The sequence below is a fragment of the Stegodyphus dumicola genome, chromosome 4, assembly GCF_044657685.1.
Source record: "Stegodyphus dumicola isolate Sdum_Otavi_A_Nest chromosome 4, ASM4465768v1".
Taxonomy (NCBI): domain Eukaryota; kingdom Metazoa; phylum Arthropoda; class Arachnida; order Araneae; family Eresidae; genus Stegodyphus; species Stegodyphus dumicola.
In genome coordinates, this window is record NC_140771.1 from 220,827,445 (window position 1) to 220,843,553 (window position 16,109).

The window sequence follows — 16,109 nt, forward strand, 5'->3', positions numbered from 1 at the left end:
AGGAAAAAAATCGTAAAAAATGGATTACCACCGTAAAATCGTAAAGACAAACGCATTTTTGTAAAAATTACGAAAAATTCGTAAAAGTTGGCAGGTATGCCTTACAAATAAAAAAACATTTTTATTACTTGCATTGTTTTAAGGGGGAAAAAAAAAAAGACACTTTAATCAATTTTCATACAAATGTTATAAACAGTGGCAGATTTTGCTTTCAAAATCGTAAAAACAACCTTGTATTTAGTGTAGGTATAATGAAACACTCAATCGATTTCGAGGGCAGCTAAAGGTCCCTCCTCATCAGGAGAAAGAAATACCTAGAAAGAAGAAAATAAAGGAGAAGGAGTAACAGAAACACATGGTCCTTATCAGCACTGCACGTGGTTATAACTAGATTTTTAATCAGAGTTGCACTGGTCGCCTACTTTTACTGAGCCAGGCTATCTGATCAAGCATAAAGGACAAGAAAAATTAGCGAAGTTAAAATAGGGAGTGAGGGGCAAATGCACCTTACGCTCAAAATCTGAATTTCAAATAATGGAAAGCAACCGCTGAACGGATTTCTATACCCTCTGGTAGTACCAAACGCGAGGAGGTAACGCCATCTAACGGCAAAATAACTGAATTAAGATAGTAGAATTTTAAAGGCATTAGGAAGGACTGGATTGGACTTCAAATCATTAACTAAACCTGCTAAATCTTTGTGAATGTGAAAAGCCTCAAGAAAATCCAATTCACCTATGGAAAGAAGCCTTTTGGATAATTTTTGCAGACCCAAAATCAAAATTATGGTTAAAAGTCCAACTATGATACGCTATTGAAGACTTATTAATTTCGCCTTTTCGGACATAAGATTCATGTTCCTTGATACGAAACTTCAATGCTCTTTTTGTTTGGCCAATATATCTTAAACCACACTGACACGATATACTATAAATTCCCCAAGAATTCAAGACAGAAACGCAATCTTTTAGAATCGAAGGGTGAATTTAATTAATAGGGGAGAAACCGACTTGAAAATTGAATTTCTGGAGAATAAGTGCAATTTTATAGCTAACAGAAGGATAAAATGGAAGCACGACAAGGTCATTAATATTATTTCTAACAGTGGAATGTCTTCTTTGATGGGAATCTGAAAATTTTTTAACGGCTTTATCAATAATCACGGGAGAAAATCCACGGTCAATCGCAACTGCTCTCAAATAATTAAGTTCATTGGTAAGCAAAGATTCAGAGGAACAAACTTTAAGCGTGCGGAATACATAATAGTAAAAAGAAGCCATTTTTTGCTTAACAGGTGGCATGACTTGGCATGGGGTGGTAAACAAACTGTAAAGGGTTTATGGTACACAGTGGTGCTAAAATCAGTTTCATTGTGGATTATAAGAATATCGAGGAAGGGGAGGGAATTGTTGGATTCAATTTCAAGAGTGAATTGGATGGCTGGATCAATTGAATTCATAATAAATAGAATCTTGGATAAAAGTTTCTCTGAGCTTACTAAAGTTTCTCTGAATCAAATCCCCTTTGTTTTCCAAAATGCATATTTTCGTCAAGTTGAAGGATTGGCTATGGGTAATCCTCTCAGTCCGGTACTTGCTGACATTTATATGCACTGTTTTGAGATGAAATTATTTGATAAACTATCTTTTTGTCTTTGGATTCGGTATGTTGACGACACTTTCACACTTTTTGACGGTTATAAAGAGGTTTTATTCGAGATTCTATCTATTATGAATTCAATTGATCCAGCCATCCAATTCACTCTTGAAATTGAATCCAACAATTTCCTCCCCTTCCTCGATATTCTTATAATCCGCAATGAAACTGATTTTAGCACCACTCTGTACCGTAAACCCTTTGCAGTTTGTTTACCACCCCATGCCAAGTCATGCCACCCTGTTAAGCAAAAAATGGCTTCTTTTTACTATTATGTATTCCGCACGCTTAAAGTTTGTTCCTCTGAATCTTTGCTTACCAATGAACTTAATTATTTGAGAGCAGTTGCGATTGACCGTGGATTTTCTCCCGTGATTATTGATAAAGCCGTTAAAAAATTTTCAGATTCCCATCAAAGAAGACATTCCACTGTTAGAAATAATATTAATGACCTTGTCGTGCTTCCATTTTATCCTTCTGTTAGCTATAAAATTGCACGGATTCTCCAGAAATTCAATTTTCAAGTCGGTTTCTCCCCTATTAATTAAATTCACCCTTCGATTCTAAAAGATTGCGTTTCTGTCTTGAGAATTCTTGGGAATTTATAGTATATCGTGTCAGTGTGGTTTAAGATATATTGGCCAAACAAAAAGAGCATTGAAGTTTCGTATCAAAGAACATGAATCTTATGTCCGAAAAGGCGAAATTAACAAGACTTCAATAGTGTATCATAGTTGGACTTTTAACCATAATTTTGATTTTGGGTCTGCAAAAATTATCCAAAAGGCTTCTTCCATAGGTGAATTGGATTTTCTTGAGGCTTTTCACATTCACAAAGATTTAGCAGGTTTAGTTAATGATTTGAAGTCCAATCCAGTCCTTTCTAATGCCTTTAAAATTCTACTATCTTAATTCAGTTATTTTTGCCGATAGATGGCGTTACCTCCTCGTGTTTGGTACTACCAGAGGGTATAGAAATCCGTTTAGCGGTTGCTTTCCATTATTTGAAATTCAGATTTTGAGCTTAAGGTGCATTTGCCCCTCGCTCCCTATTTTAACTTCGCTAATTTTTCTTGTCCTTTATGCTTGATCAGATAGCCTGGCTCAGTAAAAGTAGGCGGCCAGTGCAACTCTGATTAAAAATCTAGTTATAACCACATGCAGTGCTGATAAGGACCATGTGTTTCTGTTACTCCTTCTCCTTTATTTTCTTCTTTCTAGGTATTTCTTTCTCCTGATGAGGAGGGACCTTTAGCTGCCCTCGAAATCGATTGAGTGTTTCATTATACCTACGCTAAATACAAGGTTGTTTTTACAATTTTGATTGTCACATTAGCGTCTTTCTCTTCTAGTCTAGATTTTGCTTTCTTTAAGAAAGAAACTTCATAATTTTGTTCACAGCAATTGCCACGTAGGCCTGCTTTCGCTAATAAAATTTCTTCTAATGTGTCATCACTAATATCAGATCTAAACTTAGTCCTCGTTTTCGCATCAACACTAAGAATCCTCTCACACTCTGCATTACTATGGGGAACTGTCAAGATGGCCAACACAATTCTAGACAGTTCACTATATTTTAAAATTCCATCAGCACCTTTCAGTTTTCCAATTAAACTCCACTGGGTGTCAATCCTAGCTGATTTTATAACTTCATCCAAGTTTTCTAATTGTAAACTGCTGTTATGCAGCTGTTGGAACTGTTTAAATTTTTCCTTCCTTTTAGAACTCCTTTCAAGATAATAATAAATATCAATAATGCGTTCATCCACATTTATTGGTAAAGAAGCTGCCCCTTTTTCAACTGTTAAATTTAAGACGTGACAGGTGCACCTCATAATCTGAAAATCAGAATTTTCCTTTCTTAAGATGCCGGCAACACCAGTTTTCCAAGCCTACCAATACTGGTACATTATCGGCACCCACTGCTAAGCAATTATCCAGAGGGCCTGCATTTTCTTTTAAAGTTTTAATAATTAGCTGTGCTATACATTGACTACCAATAAGTATTTGGACACCTATGTAAATGACGATATCTGCGGTCCTAAGGTACATCACGGACTCCGCCGGGATATATCGTGTAGGAAACAGCATCGGCTTTAGTCGCATGCAAGTTGCCTCGCAGTTCGGAGCTCTCTGATTTCGAGAAAGGTATAATTATCGGGTATCACAAATGTGGCCGATCCTTAAGGGACATATCTAGCGATCTGAACTACCCAAAATCGACAGTGGCCTATGTGATTAAGAAGTGGAAGGTGAACAGTGATTGTCGGAACGTGCCCCGAGTCGGCAGACCAACGAAACTGGGAGATAGAGACCGACGAATGCTGTCCACAGAAATTCAGAAGAACCGCACCCTACTAGCTGTTATCTGCGAGGAGTTACAACAGGCATCCGGGAGTATTGTTTCAATGAATACCATCCGTAAGGAAGCACATCTGTTTGGTTTTCATGGTCGTGCTGCTGCCCATAAGCCTTTGATCACAAAGTCCAACCGCGCTGCTCAGTTAATGTGGTGCAAAGCACATCGAAATTGGACCGTTCAAATCAAGGTTCACCCTTTACCATTCGGATGGCAGGGTCTGGGTCTGGCGTCTACCTGGAGAACGTCTCCTGCCAGAATGCATTGTGCCAACAATCAAGTTCGGCGGAGGTGGAATTACGGTCTGGGGGTGTTTCTCCTGGTATGGGCTGGGACCCTTGGTCCCCATTCATGGTAAGCTCAACTTCGATGCCTACTGCACTATTTTGGATGACAATGTGCTTCCTATGTTGTGGCAGTTTTACGGGTTGGACCCCTGTTACTTTCAGGACGACAATGCTAGTTGTCATGTTTCGATGTTAACCAAGGCTTGGTATGGTGCCAATGAAGTTCATCGAATGGACTGGCCTGCCCAGAGTCCAGACCTAAACCCTATCGAGAACCTCTGGGACGAGTTGCATCGCCGAATTCAGGAGTGCACTACCCGTGCAAAATCGGTGAAGGAACTTCTATGTCTTCTCCAAGCCGAGTGGAAGAAAATACCACTAGCTGTCATACAAAGACTTGTGGAAAGTATGCCCCGGAGGGTCCATGCTTTAATTACCTCTCGTGAAGGCTCTACCAACTATTGATTTTGAATAAAGTTAGTTTTCTTTTCTATCACAGGTGTCCAAATACTTATTGGTAGTCAGTGTATTAAAAAATGTCAAATGTCCTTCTAAAGTGGGAACATAAAGTAAACTGCACTCAATTTCTGAAGACTCTGGATCAAAAAAAGAAACAACAATTGGATACAGTTTTGAATCTGTATTTTTGCTTCCATCCGTAAAGAGGCAGAACGCAGCTGTTTTAATGCAATCAATAACTGAGGATTTATTTTTCAAACCCATTTCTTTAACAATTGCCACTATCGGGAAACATTTTTCTAAATAAAGCTGCAGCGTGATCCGATGCATTCAGTGGCAGGTTGTTCTCCAGTAAAAAGGCAGAGAACAGACATTCTGCATTAATAACTTTTTGGTCCTTTGTTTCCGAAGAAAAATTTAATTTTTCGTTTTTTTAAAAACAACTCATGTTATCCTTGTGTTTTTCTGTACGCACATATTTGAGAACATCTGCCCTTCCACCATGCAAAATCGAAAAATCGATACAGGCAGAACACATCGCAAATTTATTACATTTCCTTGAGGAAATAATGGAAGGAAAGTCAACTGTGTACGATTTTTGAAACGTACACGAGTTTTCTCGCAAACGTAACAAAAGATGATAATTTCTGAAACTATTTCCCTAAGGCACGTGTACTCACACAACTCAGGACAAAATGAATGAAATAACTAAAGAACGTCCAAATAACAACTTGCTTTGTCCTCATTGGCTAATGTATGCCAGCCGACATGCAGTGGAGCTCAATGCCCATTGTTTTTGTTCATATAGCAAAGTATTAAGCCAAGTTCCATAAAAATCATGAGAAATTTTAAGAATAAGAAAAAGTCAGGAGAAATATATTGTAAATCGGGTTGGCGGGAGAGCGGTCGAAAATCGAGAGTCTCCTGCCTAAATCGGGAGAGTTGGCAACTCTGTCATTATAAATATTACAAATATGCATCAAACAGTTTTCTGGTTGCAATTTTCTAATTTCGACTATGCGTAACGTATGCTTTACGCATGAGCGCGTTGAAAAAATTTTTTAATAAAGTAAACAAATAAATATTAAGCTTTTTTTCTTTAGTAGATTTTGATACCCTTTAGATCACAATTCTTCTTTATTTCATAAATTACGATTTCATATTTTTAATTGTATAATTTCTGCATGCCATCTTACCAGATTTAAACTGATGATCTATAATCCGGAATGGCCGAAGTCCCGATGAGTCTGGATTAAATACGTTTGACTATATTCCTGGTCTTATATGACTAATTATAAAATTCTGAACAAAATCTATCATTCATTACAGCTTTATGATTTTCCTTTTAGTGATATATGATCAAGAATATCAGAGTAACAAATTTTTTTTTTATTATTATTTAATACATTTACACAAAAGTGTGTAAATAAAAACTTCAGATATATTATATATATACAGTACAAAGTCCGTAATCCAGATGTCCATTATCCGGACCTCAAAGACACAAACTTTTTTTTTGTATGCTTTACGCATATGTGTTTAATGTATAATGGGCGGTATAAGCTAGGCTAAAATCATCTTTACTGATCCTAAGTCATTTCAATTAAAGTTGCAGATCGTGCTGTTCCTTAATCTTCTAATTGGACGTGTTATTATTTTTTGCAGACTGTTAGAGCAATTTTATAAAAACTAAGCTTGAACTTTAGATTATGTCAAAAAGAGTCAATGGCAAGACAATTCAAGACTAGAAATTTTTTAGCATAAAATCTGCTGTTTGGAGCATTGCAAGATCATGGGAGGATGTGTCTCCAGATACGTTAAAAAATGCTTGGCATAATTTATGGCCAGCTACCATATTTCATGGTGAAGACGATGAAGATGATAGCCGCGAATTTGAAGGTTTTCGGACATTGCAAACTAAAGGTGAAATTTTCCAGTTACTGGACTTTGTAAAGATATGTGGAGAAGCAGTAATAGATGAAGATGATATAACAGAAGTTTTTCACTGCGACAACAACGCCCCAATCACCAATCAATCAACGCACGCCGAAATCTGTAGTATGTTTCTAGATCCAAAAAATACCACTTCCGATAGTGAAGAAAGTGATAGACAGGTCATTGAAAATGAAAAAATTTCGATTGACAAGTTAGTCAGTATTCTCGACACAGCAATTACAGGACAGTGGAACTTTGTAACTGAACAAGAAATTATGTCTGTTTACAGAATTAAAGAGAATGTATTAGCACAAAAAAATGAAGCAACTTAAACAACTTACATTGAAAGAAATGTTTAATAAAGTAAACAAATAAATATTAAGCTCTTTTTTTTTGTAAATTTTGATACCATAATTACTCTTTATTTCATAAATTACGGTTTCATATTTTTAATTGTATAATTTCTGCATGCCATCTAACCAGATTTAAATTGATGATCTATAATCCGCAAAACCTCTATCTGGAATCGGCGAAGTCCCGACGAGTCCGAATTACGGACTTTGTACTGTACATAATTATGACTTTTTACTTGCCATTTATATGAATTTTCCTACTATTATAAGTTTTATAATGAAATATCTGCCTTTCAGGGATAAAGAAAAAGTGCATCAACAGAAAGTTTTACCTAGTAATTTGATCAGTACTAATTTCATTTGCCAGATTAGAAAGAGATTGATTTGGTGCAAACCAAGTTTCTAAACATTCAGCTTCAAAAGGCTTGATAAGAAAGCCATCCTTTTTTACTTCAACTGATGGTGTTACTTCTGTTCAGATTAAAAATAAATAGAATAAAACACTTGTTACATATATCATAAAAGGTAAAAAAACATTTGAATCATCTAAAATTTCAAAATAAATTTTAATATATTTTGTTATGTTCTAAAATAAAACTTTAACTGTTTTATTCCACATTTATTTTTCTTTGAAATGTTAAGCTCATTTTGTTTAATATTTTATAAAATCAGAACATTCTAATGATTTATACTGGCTAAGTTTAAAAATCCCACTTTCCTCATTGTTACTGTAAGTTGTACTAACAAGGCCATTTTTAATTTTTTCTAATATGCCTTTTTTTTACTGAAATTTACTTGTGTTTTGATAGGATGCAGAAAACTATCAAGACTATTTCTTCCTTACATATCCTAATTTAATTCTTAATTTAGAATAAAAAATTTCAAAAAAAATTCCAAATTGTCTGTCTCATATTTCAGTTGCTATAACAGCAACACAAATAATCTAATTTAAAGAAAATGAAATAAACCATAATATATATGCAGTGTAATACGAGATCTCACAGTTGTCCTAAAATTCTTATTTTTCCTATATTCTTCATCCCAATTTATTTGATAAAAAATTGCTCTTAAATGAAGTTATTCGTTTTTTCAATACAAATTATACATTTTTACTTTTCTGCTAATGGGGTAACACTTAGTACCAACTAAAAATGTTAGCTGAAATATAACTAGATAGTGTCAACTGTAATGATACATTAAGCTTCATGAAAAGAATAATTATTTTACACCCAGTCAATATAATGTACACAATATTTAATGAATGTAATTGTGTGCTATGCTGAATTTAAGCAATTCTCTGATGTTTTTTCAGGCAAAAACAGATCACCATGAACATGGGAAGAACAAAACTGCACTTCTTTCCATATACACAGCAAATACTTTTGCTTTGGGGGGGGAGCAGAAAGCAGAGAATTGAACAAAAACAACATTGCATGCATTAAACATTATATATCTATATTATCAATACACAGATGTTCATGATGTAATATAAATAGGCTATTATATTTGATGCTTTAGCACACATTTGGTGACTGGCACCCTGTTAACAGAAAATTGTTCATTTTTTAAATATGATATGTAGAATACTCTCTTCAGGATAGGAAAAAAAAAATTAAATCAACTCCTATGCCCAAATGACTATAAATATCCATAAATTATTGAAAGTTCAGGCATATAATGCTCACCTGTATTTCAAAAGTATTAAGAAAATATTTTTATATCTTTCAAAATTTAAATAAAACAAACTTCTTACAAAAACTGGGAATTTTATTGAAAGCAGTTGTTTTGTTCGTGTCCTATTTTAAATTATTTCAGTTTGAAATTTTAAGTTTGTTTATGCTGAGTTCAAGATTCATTTAATTTGGGACATTACAGATGTCATTTTATTATTTATCACAGAAAACATTAATTCTAGCAGTTTTTATTTCATCCATGCTACTTTCAATAAGTACTTGCTTACTTACAAGGAAGGCCTACTAAACTTCATTTTCTGAAATATATATATAAATCTTCCAATCTTGGACTACAAAATAGGGATAATTTTAGTTGCTAACTTTCTATAGATAGGCAGTTAAAGATTGTAAAACAGAATTAAATTTGGCAATGTAGTGGTATAGGAGCACTTTCAAATGTTCAAAATGCAGTTTTGAAAAAATGGAAAATTATTAAGCTGATCAATTTATGAAACAAAAATACATTGATATTCGAGCAGATAAAAGGGAAAAGTTCATACTTTGAGTGCCATTTCACTATAACCTAAAATGGAAGTATAACTGATGAAAATATAATCTTTGAAATGTCAGCCAGAATACACGAAATTCTAGAACCATGTATACTACTTTAAAAATAAATAAATAAATAAATAAAATACAAATAGGACACATAATAACTGATAATAAAATATTGACCATGGATTAAATGCATAGTAAGACAAGATACAGTTGAAAATTATGAAAGCAGTAATCTGTTTTAAAAAGCTGCAAATATGTAGTGAATTAAATTACAAGTTTCAGAAATGCAAGTCAACCACCAGCCAAGCAGTAAAAGTACTGAACACTAAATAGTTCTACTTGGGATCTAATTCTGATGACTGAGCTAGCCATACTGTAGTTTTCATTGTTTACCCCATCTGCAATGTGAATACAAGCCAATTCCCTTAAAAGAACTTTACTTCTTTTATTTTTATTTAATTAATTTACTTTTATTATTATTTTGGATCATCAGACTTTTGGAAAATTTTTTCTTCCAATATATGAATGCTTCAAGCTTTTAGCCTTTGTGGCAGAATTTCACAGCCTTTTCCTTATAATCCTATGCATTTTTCTTTTTTTAGCTTAGCATTTTTTCCCCTCCTTTCCTTCTTCTTAAAGATTCATAGCCTTCCCTTTTCCTAATCTAGAATCAACTAGATTTTCTGCACGCAAATCTGTTTAATGGTTAAACAAATACAGACTGAGGTTTAATTGAAAAACTCAGGAACAGTCTTCAATAAAATATTGAAATTATTAATAAAGCAATATGCAGAAAAATGCATTTGCTTATTTAGAAGTATTATAATAGTAAAAAGAATTAACTGCTTAATTGATTTAAATAAAAATTGAAAATATGCAAATTTAACTGTAGTTGGCAATGCAGCACTATTTTGGATATTTTACAGAATTTTAAAGTTGTACCAAATTTCATCAGAGAATATACCATTGTCCATCAAAAATTCCATAGTTAATACATTTTTTGATTTATCTACAGAATATTAGCAACTATTGTTTTTACTATTATGTATTTCTAGATGTGTAGCTTTATATACATTTTATTTATCTATTCTTTTTTTTTTTTTTTTTTTTAATCGAGATTTTAAGGTTGGAAGACCTTGCTTATTAGTTTTCCAGCTTCTTGATGCATATAAAGCATTGTGGTAATCTAACAAGCTCTCATTGTTCTGGAGTTTTGTATTTTCTTTTATTTAGAGTGCAATACACTTTTTAAATTATTTTCACATTTTTTTTTTCATTGATGCTCCATGATTCTTTTTCATTGCTTCAGACAGCAAAATATACTGAAAGCAATTTTCTAACCTAATCTAACTGCTGGTTAGTAATTTTGATAGATATTTATGAAACCAAACTGCATGTTTGCAAATTTGAATTGAAATGATATTAACTGGCAGTGTAAGATTGTCTGCCATAATGCTGTTATAAACTAAAAAAAAAAATAAGCTTCACAACTTTTGACAGATTATGTTTTCATCATGCTTTTTTCATTTTAAGTTACTATGAAATTATATGTATTTTTTCTTTTTATTTTCTTACACATCATTTTTTATTTTCATTGCATGAATCAAATAGCTTGGTGACTTTCCAAAACTCAAAACTACATTTTGAAAACCTGAAAAACTGCCAAATATAGCCTGTATCGCAATTTTTTTTTTTTTTTTTTTTTTTTTTTTTTTTTTACAAGTTTCAACTGCTTATTTACAGCAGCTAAGTTTTTACTATTTTGCATTTCTCAATGAACAGATACATTTTTCAAAAAAAAAAAAAATAAATAAATAAATTGCAGGTTCAAGATTGAGAAACCGTTTTTTTAAGTTAGTTCTTCAATGATAGATATTCAGGATCGGACAAGTCAATTTACTTAAGCATCTAATCAGTTGTTCAAATTAAAGATCTTAAAATCATCAAGAAAATATTTTTGTTAACATAAAGTTTTTTTAAACAGTTTTTTTTTAAATATGATATTACCTTTTGAATCTAATAAGCATTTCATTTCTTTCTCTATTTCTGCTTTCAGTTCAACTTCATTTACTTGCTTATGATGAATGCTTTTGGGAAAATCAATCTTCTTATGTTCAAAGAAGCTAACTGCAGGATCTATTATAGAAATGACAGCTGCATCATCAGACAATGGAGAAAATAAACCTGGTATCATCAAGCCAGGTGTGACTGTTTCACAATCTACAACCTGAAAAAATAAATAAATAAAATAAAGCAAAAATTAAGATTAAACATTTACATACATTATTTTGCAATTTTATTGCAGTTATTAAGCAATTTATATAAAAGATACTCTGAAATACTTACTAAGCTTTTATCTTCTATGATCAGAGCTTTAATTAAATCTCTGAAGTTGAAATCTGTTGAAGATGTAGCCGAAACTAATGGTAAACACAACAGCAGATCATATGCTGTGCTATGAATATTTCTTTTCACTGCATATCGAATTACAAATTTTGACCATGCAGCGGTATTACATGCCTCACTCGCAGTATTGTTATATTTTTCTGATGATCTTTTCTCGTCTCTGTTGGATATAAAATAATAATAATTAGAAATATATATTTGCTGAGATTAACTATGTGTATAATAATGGCATGTTAAACCAATTATCAAATTATTTTGACTTTACTTTTACTTCTACTTTGCAATGGTACAGTTATTACATGAGAAATAATTATTCTTTATTTTTCATGTGTTTAATTATTTTATAAAATTAACTTTAACATTTTGTTAATATTCATATTTATATTTCTTTTATACTGAATGGCAATTAGTTTTGATTTGTGATTACTTTGGTTTTGGTTTCCGAACGTTGCTCGGTAGCATCTCATTTTGATGGCTGAAAAATAAAAAGCAATAAACTTAGCTATTTGTTTGTAATTTATGCTGTTTAGTTTGAACATTAGTAGCCAAGGCCACAACTTTCTTCAACTACCACCAGAATAAGAATTAGTATAGTGAAGTCTAAATAAGCATATAACTCTTAAAGAGAGTGCACTTGGTAGCATAGGATGATCATTACTCTTAGTTTCACTGTAGCTTGAATTCAATTTATTGGCTTAAGCTTTGGTTAGCTCCTTTGCAAACGCTTAAGTACAAGCTAACAATTGGTAAAACATGTCAGTTCTGTATTTCATATTCACTAGAACGGCAGCAGTTTTGGTATACCTAAAACCGCGGGCTGGGTCAAATTGACCCCAATTAATAAAAACCTGTGTTGTTATGCTAAAAGTATGCTGTAATTATTTGGCAATGACTTTTATTTATTTTTAACATTAAATTGTTATAATAAGTGATAAAAATAATAAGGTATTACAATATGGAATATTATATACAGACAATTTTAATACAAATATTTAGCTTTTTACCAGTCAAGATTTCCTACACAATTCATGCACATTTTGGGCAATTTCTTTTTATGTATTCTATACACTTTCCACATATCGGTATTTTATAGTCAGAACAAGTATTTACAGTTTTCTTTCTACACTTGAAAGCTTGGCAATGAAACCTTTTTCGCATCCATGCAGATTCTTCAGTAGTATCCGCTTTTGTCTGTGTATCTGACTTGTACTCTCTTTTGTGAATATACACACTACGCAACTCTTCAATGAGTTGTTGAAGATATACTCTCCTCGTAAGTTTTTTCCCAGTAATTTCTTTGTATAAAATCCATGAATTAGTTCCTGCAAGATCAAGAATATTGTAGAATACATGAATTGGCCACCTCCTTGATCCTGCCTTCACAGAATATTGCCGAGCCATTTGGTCGGCAATGTCGACACCAAATTTTGTTGAGTTATAAAATGATATTGCTTCTGGAAGCTTTTTGGGTGATTATTGTCGATATCAACTGTGAGATAAAGAGAGCTCGATAATAAGACATTTTTGCTGGTTTTCCCCTAATAAACCGTCAAAGTTATATCATCATCCTCCAGTAACAATGTATCATATTAACAGCATCTTTACTTTTTTCACAAATTCACGTACTCCTTTCCAATTTTGTTTCATCATTCCAGTTAGACTAGTGTTCTTCATTTTTAACATTTGAGACAGATTTAGTGTAGTGATATTTCTTCTCTTATTTTCGAAAGCTTCTCTCAAACGCAAAACAACGCATTCGGAGAGAGATAGGTTTTCAGGATGTTCCTAATCTTTATCCAAATATAGAAAACCATTGAGCACATAGTTACTATCAACATCAGCGGCAACTTGATACCAAATTTATCTGGTTTATTTGGCATATATTGTGTGAAACGACATCTGGCTTTAGACGGAAATGTTATATATGTAACTGTAACTGTATCTATTATTATCTTCAACCATAACTGTATAGTAGATGAGTAATGTAGAATAAACCATGTTTGTGTACATCTTGTAATCATCACTGAGCACGTAACCAACACATATAAAATACAACACATGGCGTAGCTCCTCATTGATTAAAAAAGAAAATCTTTTTTAAAGAACCATGCAGCCTCGGTAAAGATGTTCTGAACAAAAACATCATGGGAAGTTGTTTACTGTGAAATCGAAACTTATATCGATGGCAAGTGAATTGTTTATTTTTATTGAAAGTGGCTAAAAATACGTATATATAAACTATTTAAAGTCCTAAATTAAATATGGATGGATTAAAGCCACCAAGTAATCTAAGTTTCGAAGGAAATTTAAGCGAAAATTGGAAGAACATAAAAACACATAAAAAGAAGCAACTTAAACAACTTACATTGAAAGAAATGTTTAATAAAATAAACAAATAAATATTAAGCTTTTTGTTGTAAATTTTGATACCCTTTAGATCATAATTGTTCTTTATTTCATAAATTACGGTTTCATATTTTTAATTTTAGAATTTCTGCATGCCATCTTACACGATTTAAACTGATGATCTATAATCCGGAAAAATCGATAATCCGGAATCGCCGAAGTCCCGACGAGTCCGGATTAACGACTTTTAGCTGTATTACTAAATCGCCTGAAATTAAAGTAGCTATTTTATTGCATATAATTGGTGAAGAAGCACTTGAAAAATTTAATACTTTTAATTTAAGTGAAGAAGATAAGAAGGATGTTGACAAAGTAATTGAAGCTTTCGAAAATTTTTGCATACCGAAAGCAAACGAAAGTGTTGATAGACATATATTTTTCTGTCGAACACAACATGTAGGTGAATCGTTTGATGATTTCTTAACCGATTTAAAGAAATTAAGTAGCAACTGTGGATTTTCAGAATTAAAGGATAGTTTAATAAGGGATAGAATAGTAAGTGGAATTCTAAATAAAAATCTCAAAGATAGATTATTAAGGGAAGATCAGTTAACATTGGAGAAATGTATTAAAATGTGTAAAGCTTCTGAATTAGCAGAACTTTAGCTGAAAACTTTAACTGAAGAAAATAAAATAGAAGCTATCAAACGTAATAAATTTCGACCTTCAGAGGAAAAAAGTCAGCCTTGTAAGAAAGACTATCATGTAAAACAAAAGCAACAAAGTACTAAATTTTCTTCAAACTATCAAGGAAATAAGTACAATAATCCAAAACCATGTAGAAAATGTGGAACTTTTCATAAGTTATACAACTGTACTGCTTATAATAAGATTTGCTTGTACTGTAAAAAGAAAAATCACTTTTCTAAAATGTGCACTTATAAAAATGTTAATGTTGTACAGAATAATTTAGAGCATGAGTTACATAATAATGGTAATGAATATATTTTAGGGTCAGTAGAAGATATAAATCCATTTTCTAAAAATAAAACCGAATGGTTTGAAAAACTGAAAGTAAACATATCTAAATATTTATTTGTTAAGTTGGATAGTGGAGCTCAGTGTAATGTGCTACCATTGCCTAAATTTAAACAATTAAATTTAAGAGAGAAATGTTTGACTAAATCAAAAGTCACTTTAAATAATTACAATGGTACTACAATTGATGTAGTTGGAAAATGTAAATTATTATGTGAAACATCGAAAGGGGACAAGGATGAAGTAGAATTTCAAGTTGTAGCATGTGATAAAACTGTTCCAGCTATTTTAGGTTTACCTACATTGCAAAAATTAAACCTAATACAAAGGATTTGTACAGTAAATCCTGATTCTAATGAAAGGTTACCAGAACTTTTAAAAGGATATCAAGATTTGTTTAAAGGAACTGGGAATTTAACTGGATATACATATCATATTAAATTAAAACCAGGAGCTGTTGGTAAAATAGAACCCTGTAGGAAAATTCCACTTAGCTTATTAAATCCATTAAAAAAGGAATTAGCAAGAATGGAAAAAGATGGTATTATAAAGAAAGTTAACCAACCAACAGAATTCGTGAATTCATTAGTGGTAGTAAGGAAAAAGGATGGAAATTTAAGAGTGTGTTTAGATCCTCAGCACCTTAACCAAAATATACTGAGAGAACATTATCACATACCAACCTTTGAAGAAATTTCATCTCAAATGACAAATGCAAAGGTCTTTAGTATTTTAGATGCAAACAAAGCATTTTGGCAAATTAAACTGTCAGATTCAAGTTGCGAATTTACTACATTTAACACTCCGTTTGGTAGATATTGTTTTTTGAGGTTGCCATATGGACTGAGTTCATCACCAGAAGTTTTCCACAGAAGTTTTTCTGAAATTTTTAGTGATTTAGAAGGAGTTCAAATATATATAGATGACTTATTAGTTTGGGGTAAAGATAAAAAAGAACATGATTCAAGATTAAAGAAGTTGTTGGACAGAGCCAGAGAAAAGAATGTTAAATTTAATTTAAATAAATGTAAATTTGGGC

The 16,109-nt window shown here is 32.2% G+C and overlaps 1 protein-coding gene across 1 annotated transcript in view; it reads right to left on the bottom strand.

Annotated features, from left to right (window-relative positions):
* The window catches only part of LOC118186665 (uncharacterized), a 90,488-nt gene that overhangs the window by 43,972 nt on the left and 30,407 nt on the right, over window positions 1-16,109 (bottom strand). The window contains exons 3-5 of the mRNA XM_085816007.1: window positions 11,627-11,846; window positions 11,288-11,507; window positions 7,382-7,520 (exon numbers count right to left, since the gene is read on the bottom strand). Of these exons, the coding sequence (XP_085672133.1) occupies window positions 7,382-7,520; window positions 11,288-11,507; window positions 11,627-11,846 (579 nt within the window). The remainder of the gene's footprint in view (window positions 1-7,381; window positions 7,521-11,287; window positions 11,508-11,626; window positions 11,847-16,109) is intronic.